Consider the following 13,210-nt stretch of genomic DNA (forward strand, 5'->3'; position numbering starts at 1 on the left):
TAAATAAATAAAAAAATAAAATTAAAAAAAAAAAACCTTTTAGGTGTCGGTATCTGAGAGTTGTTACTGGTGCCCAGGATGCATTGTTTTTGTTCTTAGTTATTTTACGAATAGCTAAGACACCTAAATAGTTGCTTTTGGAGAAGCAAAAAGTCACTTTTAAAAAATGATTGTTTATCTATTCCTACCATGTATATGCCATAGCACACATGTGGATGTCAGGATAACTGAGTAGTCAGTTCCCTCTGCCATGTGAGTCATGGGAATGGCACTCGGGCATCAGGCTTGGTGACCTGTCCCCTCACTAAGCTATTTCATAGTCCAAAAGAGTCAATTATTTTAGTTTATGAATTGTGTTTTAAGTATCCATACTACTAAATACATAGTAAGTATCCATTGTTGATCTTTAGGTTGAGGTTGGTTTTTCACTGTGGATTGATAATTTGGGGGTGTGTGTGTACATGTGTGCGTGAAGAGGGCAACCTGTAGGACACAGTTCTTCCTAGTGAGTGGATCCTAGGGATGGGCTCAAGTCATCAACTTGATAGCAGGGGTTCTTACCCACTCAGCTGTTTTGTATGCCCAATTATTAAACAGAGCTTCATATATAAACTTAATCTATATGTTCTTGAGAGGATACAGAAGTCGTTAGATTGACTTTACATGTTAACTGTGAACTGCAAAATGCCTTGGAACAATAAAAAGCAAAGTATTCTTCATCATGGAAATCACTACTATGGGTTATAAGTCTTCACCAGGTAGTGGTGGCACACGCCTTTAATCCCAGCACTCAGGAAGCAAAGGCAGGCGGATCTCTGAGTTCGAGGCCAGCCTGGTCGAGAAGAACTCGTTCAGGACAGGCTCCAAAGCTACAGAGAAACCCTGTCTTAAAAACAACAACAGCAGCAACAACAAAAAAGGATACAGTCTTTTTAAGTTGGCCAAATGACACAATATACTGCTGCTGGAGCTGGGAGTTTCCCAGAAACATTCTCTAGGTATATGCGCGTCACAGTCTCTTCTGAGCTGTTAACCATGTCACAAGGCCCCATGTCTCTTTCTGCTGTCACTTTTTTTTTTTTGCTAGAAATGCTCTAGCTTTTTAAAAATGATTTTCAAGAGATTTGTTCTTATATAGCTATGCTTTGATTTTAGTAATGAAACAGAGGAGTAAGTTTACTTTAAATTTTGTGATTCTGTTAAATCTGACAATTATTTAAGGTAATAAAAGCTTTCTGTTAGCATCAGTATTTTGTATACAAGAGATTTGTTTCCAAAATGGCACATCTTAAGGGTCTGATATTCTTGGAAAGTGGGAGCCTATATACATCAAAGAAGGCATTTTTATTACATTGGGTTATGCAACACTTTGGCCAGCCTCCTTAACTTCATCTGTTTAAGGGTTCATTCTTCCTTATTTGGCACAGGTCCCAGTAAGAGGCCTTCATATTTGTGGTTAGCAACATGAATGAATCACAAACTGTGGAGGAGCTCTTCAGTTAGTAGAATTGGCTTCCTGCCAAAAAGACAGTGCCATATATGGGGTCAGGGCAAAGCTGTGATTGGTTGAGCTCTGGAGTGTATAGAAAACATTCTTGTGATGCCTGTTTGCTTTCTTTTAAAACAAAAACAAAACACCACAAGCAGCAGGCTTCCAAGTGTACCAGAATAGGAAGTAACAAAGCACTGTGCAGGTTTTTCTGACGGTAGAGTTAAGCAATAGCAACATGACTTTGAGCAGTTAAAATACTAAAAGTTGAACCTTTGACTTCTGCAGTCTGCTTGTGATGTAGGAAAGGCAGCATTTGTTAAACATCCGTTGTCTACCTGCCTGCTTTTCTAAATGGTTTTATGTGATTAAAGAATTAGTTCTAAGTTCACAGGGTTATCATACTACTAGGTTTAGATTCACTCTTTAAAAAATATTGTAGTTTTCAAAAATTGACAGACGTCAAAACAGTGTTTACTGTCGAAGCTTAGGCATTTCTGCTTGTGTCTAAGGTGGAGACCACCGCGACTGTAGCGGTGACCCTCCAGCCATTCCAGTCTGATTCAGTAACTACTGTGCTTCTTTCCGTGCAGGCGAACGCCCTTTCTGGACCTTCTCTTAGCCAGGCACCAGCTCATCTGTATGGCAGTAGATTAAATCCAAATCCATCCATGACCGTTCTCATAGCACAGTCTGAAAGCAACCAAACAGGTAAAGCCCTCCCGTGTACACTTTCTCTGTTAGTTCATTTTCTTAAAACAAAAAATAGAGAAAGAAAGAAAACCAGGTAGGGAATTGCATTTTTATTTTGTTTTTCTTCTTTAAAAACCAAAAGAACCACAATTTGAAATAAGTAGACGCCATGCTGCAAAGCACTGACGTGTTTTTTCCATCTGAAATGTAACTGTTTGAGCTGAGCCGCCGGCAGGCAGGAGTGACAGTGTCTCCTGTGACTTTAGTGATAGATGCTTTCAGTCATCCATTCTGTGCAGTGCAAGGAACACAACATTGGGGTTTGCCGGGAATAGCCCAAGCCTTTATTTGCATGATTGATGAAATTGAATTACACAAACTTGGTTTTAAAAAATATCCTGTTAGAGGGTTTCTACAGTGTTTAGTAATTCTGCGATTTTTTTTTCACCAGTTGATAGTTGTAGTGTTTGCCTCTTGTATTGCTTTAATTACCTCTGCATTTACTTTGTTTCATTCTCTCTCTAAGGGTTTGTTGGCATGTCCTAGTCTGCCTGGGAAGGGAATGGCTTTACCAGTTCACAAGAATGGGTCACTCACCTGTCTTTATCCTTCAAGGGCCAGTGGCTACCTGACTTAGAGTAAGGGGTGGAGGGAACCTGAAAGAGGCCAGAGAGACTCTAAAAGACTCTGCAGGTGGAGTGAAAGCCACTTGGGAGATGAAGATCTCTTCTATATCAGCAATATATTTATCAAGGGTTAAAATCATTTTAATAAAGGTTCTTAGGGTGTTTGGTGTTTTGTTTGTTTGTGTTTTTTTTGGTTTTTTTTTTTTGCCAATCTGGATATATGTTACATTTATTTTATTCTTATGAAGAGTCACTTAATTTTAGTCTTGGCATATATGGTACGGTAGAAATGTATTTTGTGACTTTGTTCGGGATATAAGGTGTTAAAAAAATACAGCGCATGAGGATTTGCTGTGATAAGCATTCAGATTAGCTCTCTACAGCTGTGATTCATTACTTTAACCCTAGAAATTAAAAGTGGCTGAGGGGAGGGCAGTACAAATTAAAACCACGCTTCTGTGCTGTAATATTGAAAGAAATGAAAGAAGAGAACATAATCCATGGCCTTCTACACCCACAAAAACGTGTACAGACGATGTTTTACACTCCACAGTTCAATGGCTCTCAACAGCAGCATGCCAAGTCTTCCACTGTCATAACTGGGCTTGATATGTATTTTAGGAAAACTCAGAGTAAGATTTTGAAACCTCTTATCTAGTAAGAGAGACACTTTATAAGCTCTGAAATATTCATACTGCAGATCAAGATCTCGGAGACAATAGCCGAAGCCTAGTTGGTCGAGGAAGCTCACCCCGAGGAAGCCTCTCACCAAGGTAAGCATTGTTCATACTGCAAACCATAGGAAAGGAACACTGAGATTGGGAACTTGGTTATCTTGAGCAGTAAAGTGTATATTTGTTGAGGCTCTACAAACATTTTGTAAATAAGAACCCTGTCTAGACAGTCAAGAAAAATGATTCTAAATTAATTGAAATGTTAATTTTAAACATGTTATTAGATTTCTAAGCTAAAAGGAATACATTTTCATGTTTTCAGTCAGTTTGAACTATTTACATTTGTATATTTAGTTTCTGATATGATTAATGCATTGACTTGGGTGATCATTTTTTATCATAAAATATCTGAAGATTCAGACCCAAGACTATCACTGTTGGGTTACAGCTTTGGCTAAGTTTCTTAGTTGCTACCCCACAAATGAAGCTTTTAATAAGTCCATCTGTTTCCTTTTAGATTGTTTGAAGAGGGTATAGTCAATATGTATGTGTTTGATTAATTTTCTTAGGTTTTAGGTGGTACCCCAGAACCCCCCAACACTGTTTAATCTGTCAGAGTGGGATTATGGAGTTGTATAGCTTCTGTTCTAGAGTGGGTGCCAGTTTACAGAATGGTGTGGAGTTTATTCCATTTTCAACCTCTGCATCCTTCTCTAGTTTGTTTTTTTCTGTGTTCTCCAGTTTTATAAACTATGCCTTACATTAAGTTGGTTGAGGGCAAAAACAGAAGGAAAAGCCAATTCTTGGTTCTTTTCATATAAGGAAGGAAGTAACTGTAAATGAGGACCTTTCATATTCTGGCACAAGGAACATTCAGGTTGACTATCCAGTTTTTAAGGGGCACATTCTTTGTCCTTATAGACACTAGTCCAGTAACCTCACCTGTTTCCTAATGGTACATTGAGTATACCTTCCCCACATAATTCCTGTAGTAAGCAACTGTATGTAAGAAGTAATGCTGTTTTTCCTTATTAAATTCTGGAGGAAGTATTCTTCATCTGGAAACCAGAGATCGGAACTACAGAATGAGAGAGTTATGAATTGCTGGTCTGTAATTTTATATGTACTGTTTATATGTACTGTTAAGTTTCTTTTCAGATGAGACTGTTAATGGGATCTTGCTCCTGTTTAGTACAGGAAGAGTTTTCTTGTCCCTTTTAAACCTAAAACATCACACAAGTTATGTAAAATGTGTTCAGAATCCCTTAGTGCAATTTTGCTTCGTGAAATTTTTATTTTTTTTAAAAACAGGTCATAGTACAGTGAATGATACTAAATTATTTTCATTTTTAATATTATCCTGGAGTGGTTCATCTTATCCTTCCATAACGTGTTCAGTGGCCAGCTCATGATGCTTGCCTCATGGCTTGAAGTCCTCATTTTAAGGGATTGCTATATAACAAGCACCAGTGCATTGCTAGAGACGCTGTGTCCCAGGTGTGCACCTGTGAGCACAACACAGAAGCCCTCCCAATCCCACACCTCCTTTCTCCATATTTGGAGAATTTTGTCTGTAAAACCACTTTGTAGAAAATACTCAGAAAACTTAATATATCTTTCCTGATATATTAAGGTAGAGTGGAGACCAGATACCAAAGATGGCCCCATTTGTTAATGTAAAATCACAACTGAGCATAGGAACATCACATGTTTATTTTCATTCAGGAAACATTTATCTCGGAAGGGGTAAGCTCTGTTTGAAGAACTAACCTAAACATTTTAAAAATTTAAAAAATGCATTCTATACATAAAATTGCTTTGTACTGAATGATCTTCCTCAGAACCAAAACAGGTTTTCATTTTCAATTCAGAATTGTTAGATTTTCTTTTCTGAACTTGAGAATTTCCTTGGTTGTGAATTCAAGTATCTCCCACAGTGTTACACTTGTGGTAGTGTTTATATTAAGAAGACAGTGGTAGAACTTAATGGCTATTTTAATTTAATGTGTATGTATGCTTTGCCTGCATGTATGTATGTGTACCACATGAAGACCTAGTGCCCAGGGTGGTCAGAAGTGTGCATCAGGTCCTCAGGAGTTAGAGTTACAGATGATTGTGGCCACCATGTATGTTCTGAGCACTAAACCTGGGGCTTCTGCAAAAGCAGCAAGTTCTCTTAATCCCTGAGCTGTCTCTGCAGCCCCTTCCTCTTTCTGAGTATTTTGAGTAAAGTTTCTGTCTGTTTCCCGTATCTTATAGAAAGTCATACTATTGGTTTACAATCTGTTTCAGAGATTATTAGTGTGTTTTCTAATGATTTTTTTTAAATTTCCTACTGTGTTCAGCTATTTTAATTTCTCATTTAGGGAGGAAGGGTGATAATGACTCAATTATGGTTTTATGAGACCTGATACCTCTGCCATAGGCCACTTGGTACCAGAAAAATTTGTACAGGAAAAGGGGCTCTTGGCATAATGCAAAAAAACCAATGCACAGCTACTTAGAAGCATTCCCTTCTTTTTTAACTTGAGAATTAATATTTTTGACAGATCCCCTGTAAGCAATTTACAGATTCGCTATGATCAACCAAGCAATAGCAGTTTGGAAAATCTGCCTCCAGTAGCAGCAAGTATTGAACAACTTTTGGAGAGGCAGTGGAGTGAAGGACAGCAATTTTTATTAGAACAGGGTACTCCTAGTGACAGTAAGTATTCTTTTTCTTGTGTGTAAAATGGAACAGCATTGGGTGGAACGACATATAGATTAATGGATGCAGAAGAAAGTATTTACCAAGATAATAATGACATGATGGCATACACTCTAAGTAGTGGCCGTATGGTGCTAGGCTTTGGCAGAGCTGACTCTACAGTGTTAACTCCAAACTTGTCTTTGTTACTATATGATCACAGACAAGGGTTTGGTTTGGTGTGGTGTGGTTTTTAAGTTCTTTATTCTCTTACTTTTGGAATTGGGAATAATACTGTACCTGTAACCTAGGGTTGTTATGAAGGTAGATTACATGAAAAGTTGGGAAAATTGCCTTAAGTGCTTTTTGTTAGATGGTTATTGTTGAAACGCAGCACAGCATGCTGCTCTTTCTCTGTCGTACTTTCTTTGTTCTTGTCAACTTGTGCAAACACAGTGTCTCCTCTCAGCCTGGCATTTGAAAAATATATTTTAAAATTTAAATAATTTAAATTTAAAACAATTTATCTAGGGGCTGGAGAGATGGCTCAGCAGTTAAGAGCACTAGCTGTTCTTCCAGAGGAGTGGGGTTCAATTCCCAGCACCCACATGACGGCACACAACTGTCTGTAACTCCTTTACAGGGGATCCAACACCCTCACACAGACGTGTATGCAGGAAAACACCAATGCACATAAAATACAAATAAATTAAAAATATATCTAGTCAGTGATAGCTAGGTATCTGTTTTACAATTTAAAGAAATGATAATTAGGCAGGCATGGTGATACCTGTTTCTAATCCTGTCACTTAGGAGATAGACACAGGTGGCACACGCCGTTAATCCCAGCACTGTGAGGTAGAGGCAGTCGAATCTCTGTGGGTTTGAGGCCAACATGGTCTTTATAGAAAGTTCAGGCCCCGTCAAGGGCTCCTTGGTGAGACCCTGTCCCCCGAAAAGGAATAGTAATTAGTAAATTTTATATTTAATTGAAATGTTCACCAATTTATGAAATTATATGATGTGCATTGTATATACATATTTAGTACTTTTTAAGTATTAAAACTACAAGGGAAAATACCAAAACAAAGAAAACCAAAAAAAAAAAAAAAACAGAAAAAGCAAAGTTGGAACAAATGAGGGAGAAGAGCAGGTGGTTTCTGTCACTTTGGCATGGGAGCTTTCACTGCTTTGTTTTATGAAAACAAGATTTTTTTTTTTTAGTTGCTAGTGAGCCACCTGCTTTAAATTGATATTTTTATGAATGGTGCCCCTGTTTAAAACTGCCAATCGTGAGGAACTTGATGTGCAGATAACCTCTTACAGGTTAGCCTGAGGGTAGGTCTCATCTGGGCTCCCCTTAAGGGAGAAAGTTAGAGCTGTGGTCGTGTTAAGCAAATACAACTTTTTAATGCCTGCAGTTTTTAAAGTGTCCATCACTGTGGCCTAACAGCAGTGCTCTTGATTGTCAGCTGGACGTCCCACCCTTGGAGGAATTAACACAGTATCTGAGGTGGTCTGGCGGGCAGGAAGCTTGTTAACAGAAGAGGCCTTTCTCCTGGAAGAGAGAAGGAGCAGGGTGCAGATAACAGCGCTCCCTGCTGGGGAGCCTGCAGAGAGACAGGTTGAGCAGCTGGGATGGCAAGCTTTCTGTCGGGTGTCTGTGGCATGCTTGAGTTTTGTTGATGCTGCTGCTACTGCTGTTACTGTTTTGGATTCTTGAGGAAAATAAAATGCCATCTTTTTTTTCTCTGAGGATATAAACCTACTTGAACTTGATTGGGTTGGGATTCTGTTTATTTGATCAATATTGGCAGCAAATCTTCAATGTGGCACGTCTAGGAACAGTCTTTATGTATACACTCCTATATCTATCTGTATTCAAATCTAGGAATAAAGCTCAGTCATTTGGTGTACAGAATTTCCACATTTTCATTTCATTTCTAAAGCAGTGATGCTGTGACCATAAAAGTCTTGGTCATGGGAGTGGGGTTGCCATTACTGAAAGTCACACAAATGGTTTGCTAGTTTTAGGGATGCTGAAGTCATTACACCAACTTCAAGTTGAAAATCGAAGATTAGAAGAACAAATTAAAAACTTGACTGCCAAAAAGGAACGTCTTCAGTTACTGAATGCACAGCTTTCCGTGCCTTTTCCAACAATAGCAACCAATCCTAGTCCACCTCATCCGGTACACACATTTCCTGCACAGACTGGTGAGTGTTGAAGGAAATGTCACCCACATAATCAACAGTAACTGGTTACCAGTTATGTGAAGAGGCAGGAAACAAATGGTGGGTTATTTCTGTGGGACATAGACAATCCCTGTTAATTTTCTTGAGTTTGTTTTCACTTCAGTGCATAGTTTAATGGTAAAATTTATTTAAATGATCTCATAATTGACTTAAAGCTACAGTATTCAACACTACCCATGCCCCATTGTAATTAGTTTCAGGAATAACAGGACTGTAGGCTTCAGCATAAGTTTTTAAAATAGCCTTTAATTTTACACATAATACAATTAATTTAATAGGGTATATGTTTTTGTTTTTTTTTTATCTTTTACTCTTTTTAGCTCCTACTACGGATTCATTGAACAGCAGTAAGAGCCCACATATAGGAAACAGCTTTTTACCTGACAATTCTCTTCCTGTATTAAATCAGGTAATTTTTGTGTGTGTGGTTATATTCATTTGTGTGTTTTATTTGTGAATAGTAGCATATTACACTTGATTTAAAATTATTTTAAACAGTTTTCATGTGCTCTTTCCAATGTGTGTTTTTCTTTTTCCTTACGTTAGGACTTAGCGTCCAGCGGACAGAGCACCAGCGGTTCTTCTGCTCTTTCTACCCCCCCTCCTGCTGGGCAGAGTCCAGCTCAGCAAGGCTCTGGAGTTAGCGGGGTTCAGCAGGTCAATGGTGTGACAGTAGGGGCGCTGGCTGGTGGAATGCAGACTGTAACATCCACCATTCCTGCCGTGTCTGCAGTTGGTGGAATAATTGGAGCTTTGCCAGGTAACCAACTGGCAATTAATGGCATCGTAGGAGCTTTAAATGGTGTGATTCAGACCCCTGTCACAATGTCCCAGAACCCTGCCCCCCTCACCCACTCCAGTGTACCACCTAACGCGGCTCATCCAATGCCGGCAGCTGCACTGACTAACAGGTAAGAAACTGACTTCAATGGAGTTTTTTATTATTTTTTCTTTTGTTTTATTTTCCATGCAACATGTTACCAGTGTTGCCCTTGTTCTGGATTAGGAGTTTTAATGTATTTTATAGATGTTCTCTAGGAAAAATGGCTACCCAATCTCATTGAGTAAGTGCTTGTTACTCATTGTAATTTTTAGACTGATAAAATTCAATTAAAAATCAGTTTCAGTAACATAATATATACATTCCATGTTGAAAATGTCATTCCCGTTTTGTGATATGTGGCTTTAAATGTTACTCTATTTTTTTAAAGATTCATTTATTTATTGTGTATGCAGTATTCTGCCTACATGCATGCCTACAGGCCACAAGAAGGCACCAGATCTCATTACAGATGGTTGTAAGCCACCATATGGCTGCTGGGAATTGAACTCAGGACCCTTAGACGAGCAGGCGATGCTCTTAACCACTGAGCCATCTTTCCAGCGCCCTAAATGTTACTCTTTCTTATCCCTTCTTCTGCATATGTGTATTTTACTCTGCAAAGGTGTTATTATGGCAGACACATGATACTGGTTCTGCAAGATTTAGCAGCACAATTTTGATATTCTCTAATCAAAATTTTGATATTCTCTAATCAAAGATTTTGATGAAGCAAGGGATAGATGATTATTACACATACTTTATTACAAACCCATAAATTGTTTTTGTGCGTATTTAAAGCAACTTCTTGGCAGTGTGTTTCTGCTTTGTTGTATAAGAAAAAAGAATGATTTGTGCATAATGAAGTGTTGTAGGTAAAGCTGAGTTTGTTAAATGCCTACTGGAAAGGCTGCCTTTGACGTCATCCCTGAGAAGGCTGCCGTAGAAGTAAGGGTTGCAATGGTTTTTCAGTGCTTCGGGGCTAGGACTCCTGTCCGACCAACAGAGACAGATGTTCATCCAGCAGCAGCAGTTCCAGCAGCTGCTAAACTCCCAGCAGCTCACACCTGTAAGTTCTTTGAGGTTTCTTTCTTTCTTTTTTTTTGTTAGAGTCTGGTACTATAGACTATACTAGATGTTGATTGTGGTGAAGACCCCTGTGTTGTGAATGTCTATCCATAAAGTTGCCTTACCCTTTGACATAACCTATAGCATCACATTTGTTGATTGTTGTACAAATGTCAGAACACGTATTGTAGGCTCAGTAGGCTCTGGGATTGGAAGCAAGCTGTATCTTCCCGGTGGTTCACTCTGAGATGGGAGGTAATGCATATACACTGTTTTGTTTTGTTGGTGATAAATTCCAAAAAGGCAAATGAAATAGGATCAGGGCTTTAAATGGTCCAAGGGATGAAGTAAGGTGAGGGTCATTTTACTTTTTATGGTGTTGGGAGTAGAACCTAGGGCCTCAGTGCGATAGGCTTGCTGGAGTAGCATTCTATTACGGCTCTCCATCCCGAGTTCGAGTTTTAGACGGAGTGGTCCAAGCTTCTTGGGAGATGATGGCATTTGAACCATCATTCTGCCGCCTCTCTCTGATAGTTCTATCAGTGGTGCTGATCCTGGTTCATTCATGCCCTAGTTTTTCTTTCTTTCTTAAAGGATTCATTGGAGAATCTTGAACTTGAGCAATGATATATGATAGTGATCAAGGGTTTAGAAAGATTAGTTGCTGTATGGAAACTGTTTTAGGAGGGAAGAAAGATGGGCTCAACAGAAATGGGAATCACAAACAGTTTGTATCCTGATACAGTGCCATCTCTGGTAAGATATCTGTAGGATTGTATATTTTGCTGATAACAAGAAAAAGAGGAACCTTGAACAATTGGGTGTTGACTTCTACAGACATGTAGAGGAATAGAAAGGAAGTCATTGTCCTGAGAAGTAGTAATTCCATTATCACATACAGTTCATCCTTCAGACCCATGGGTTCCCCATCTGTTGGTTCCTTTGTTTTCGAATCAAAAAGATTAAAAAAAAGTGTGCATTTGTTCTGAATTGTTTTTGCTACAATTCCCTGGACAACACTGTGTAACTATACATTATTATTCATTATTTTCTTTGTATTCTAGCAATGGTTTTGAAGTGTATGGGAGAATTACACAAGTTAAATACAGACACTATGCCTTTTTTGGAGACAGTATTGATATGTATCTCTAGCTGGCTTCAAATTCATAGTCCTCTGTCAGCCCCTCAAGTGCTGCGATTTCAGGCATGTGAAAAACTTAGCTTTTTAACCATGTCCTAAAAATGTAAGATAAAGTATACTTCTAATATTTTAGTGTATGGGATAGGATAGCACATGCCTGTAATCCTAGCACTTGGGAGTGGAAGCCAGACTAACCATATGAGACAGTTTTAGAAAACCAAAATCCCGCCCTCGGGGTGGCCCCATCGCTGCCACCGCTTGTCCCCACACAGTCCAGTGGTCCTCCCTGTGTCCTCCTGGCCTGGCCTGGCCTGGCAGTCACTTCTGACAGTCGTCTTTCCCTCCAGCTGCTGCGCCATCACAGTCCTACCCAGCCAGTCCCTCTTGTTCCCCTTTCGGATCGTCTCCTCTTCAACCTTCTTAGCTAAAAGAGATCAGCAGTGCCCTTCACTCTCAGGTGTTTCAGAGGGGTCCATGTGCAGATGTAGGCGTCTTCAGATTAGACCTCTGTCCAGAGCATTCCACTCTGGATCCACCCACTTACTGCATAGCTGCCCTGGCACGCACAGCTCCCAGAGTGAGCTACCGCGCTTGGCTGCCCTACTCGCCCCAACTCCATTCTTGCTTAAGTCAAAAATTATAGTCATTTTTTTACATACTCCAGTGACTTCATCAAGTAATCCCTTCTCATTTCATTGGGTGTGATGGCACACACCTTTATCCCAGCATTCAGGAACAGAGGTAGGCACTCTATATAATGAGTTTCAGGTAGGATAGGGCTGTATAATGAGACCATGTCTGTCCCGACCCCTAAAAAGGAAGGGAAAAAGAACACTCCCTCCTACTCAACTTTCTCCTGACTTCCCAGCTGCCCTCTCCTGGTCTAAGTGGGAGCCCTGCATTCTTTTCCCTCCTTAACTGCTGGTCAGCTCTGCCTGCCAGCCTCATTGGGCTCTTGTAGGTACAGACTGTTTCTTCACAAGGTCTCACTGAGAACCTAGAAATGTTCCTTATCCACTTGCCAGTGTCCTCCAAGTCTTTGTCCTGTGTTAGCTTGACAGAGCTGCCCTGACTACTTAATGCATTCTCATGGACTTTGTCTAGCATTATTTCTCATTCCCTAGGTGGGCAGGGACACCGCCATCACATTTCCCAAACAGCTAATTACAGTGTCTAATCATCAGCATCCGGGAAATCTGTTGAAAGGAATTTATGCTTGCTGAAAAGAAGAATCCAAAACTACAGCAAGAAAATACTTGTTAAGAGTGAATAGCAACTTTTAGATATGTTAGAAAAGAGTTAATGGCAGGGTTTGGCCCATGGGAAGCAGGTGTAAAGTAGCTAGCTAATCGTAGTGTGATTGCCTGCTGCAGTTTGTCCCTCTGGTGCTGTGACAAAACACTGACCCAAGCAATGTATGGAAGAAAGGGCTTATTGTATGTAGTTGACAGGTTTACCATCCAGGGAAACACAGCAGGAACTCTGCTTGCTGGCTTCTTCCTCTTGGCTTGTCCAGCCTGCTTTCTTCTCCACTCTGTCTTGGGGTGGCACTCTCTTCAGAAGCCTGGACCCTCCTACATTAGTCACTAGCCAAGAAAATGCCCAACAGACTTGCCTGTAGGCCAGTCTGACAGAGGTATCTTCTGAGTTAAGAGTCTTCCTTCAAGCCGGGCGGTGGTGGCACACGCCTTTAATCCCAGCACTCGGGAGGCAGAGGCAGGCGGATCTCTGTGAGTTCGAGACCAGCCTGGTCTACA

At 39.9% G+C, this 13,210-nt stretch overlaps 1 protein-coding gene across 11 annotated transcripts in view; it reads left to right on the plus strand.

The window, feature by feature from the left end:
- The window catches only part of Mllt10 (MLLT10, histone lysine methyltransferase DOT1L cofactor), a 150,774-nt gene that overhangs the window by 133,136 nt on the left and 4,428 nt on the right, over window positions 1-13,210 (plus strand). For all 11 annotated transcript variants that reach the window (XM_026782846.1, XM_005354656.2, XM_026782848.1 and 8 more), the window contains 7 exons: window positions 2,083-2,200; window positions 3,509-3,581; window positions 6,032-6,186; window positions 8,197-8,385; window positions 8,745-8,833; window positions 8,971-9,335; window positions 10,217-10,313. In XM_026782846.1, coding sequence (XP_026638647.1) covers window positions 2,083-2,200; window positions 3,509-3,581; window positions 6,032-6,186; window positions 8,197-8,385; window positions 8,745-8,833; window positions 8,971-9,335; window positions 10,217-10,313 — 1,086 coding nt within the window. The remainder of the gene's footprint in view (window positions 1-2,082; window positions 2,201-3,508; window positions 3,582-6,031; window positions 6,187-8,196; window positions 8,386-8,744; window positions 8,834-8,970; window positions 9,336-10,216; window positions 10,314-13,210) is intronic.

Source organism: Microtus ochrogaster, chromosome 16 (assembly GCF_000317375.1).
Source record: "Microtus ochrogaster isolate Prairie Vole_2 chromosome 16, MicOch1.0, whole genome shotgun sequence".
Taxonomy (NCBI): Eukaryota; Metazoa; Chordata; class Mammalia; order Rodentia; family Cricetidae; genus Microtus; species Microtus ochrogaster.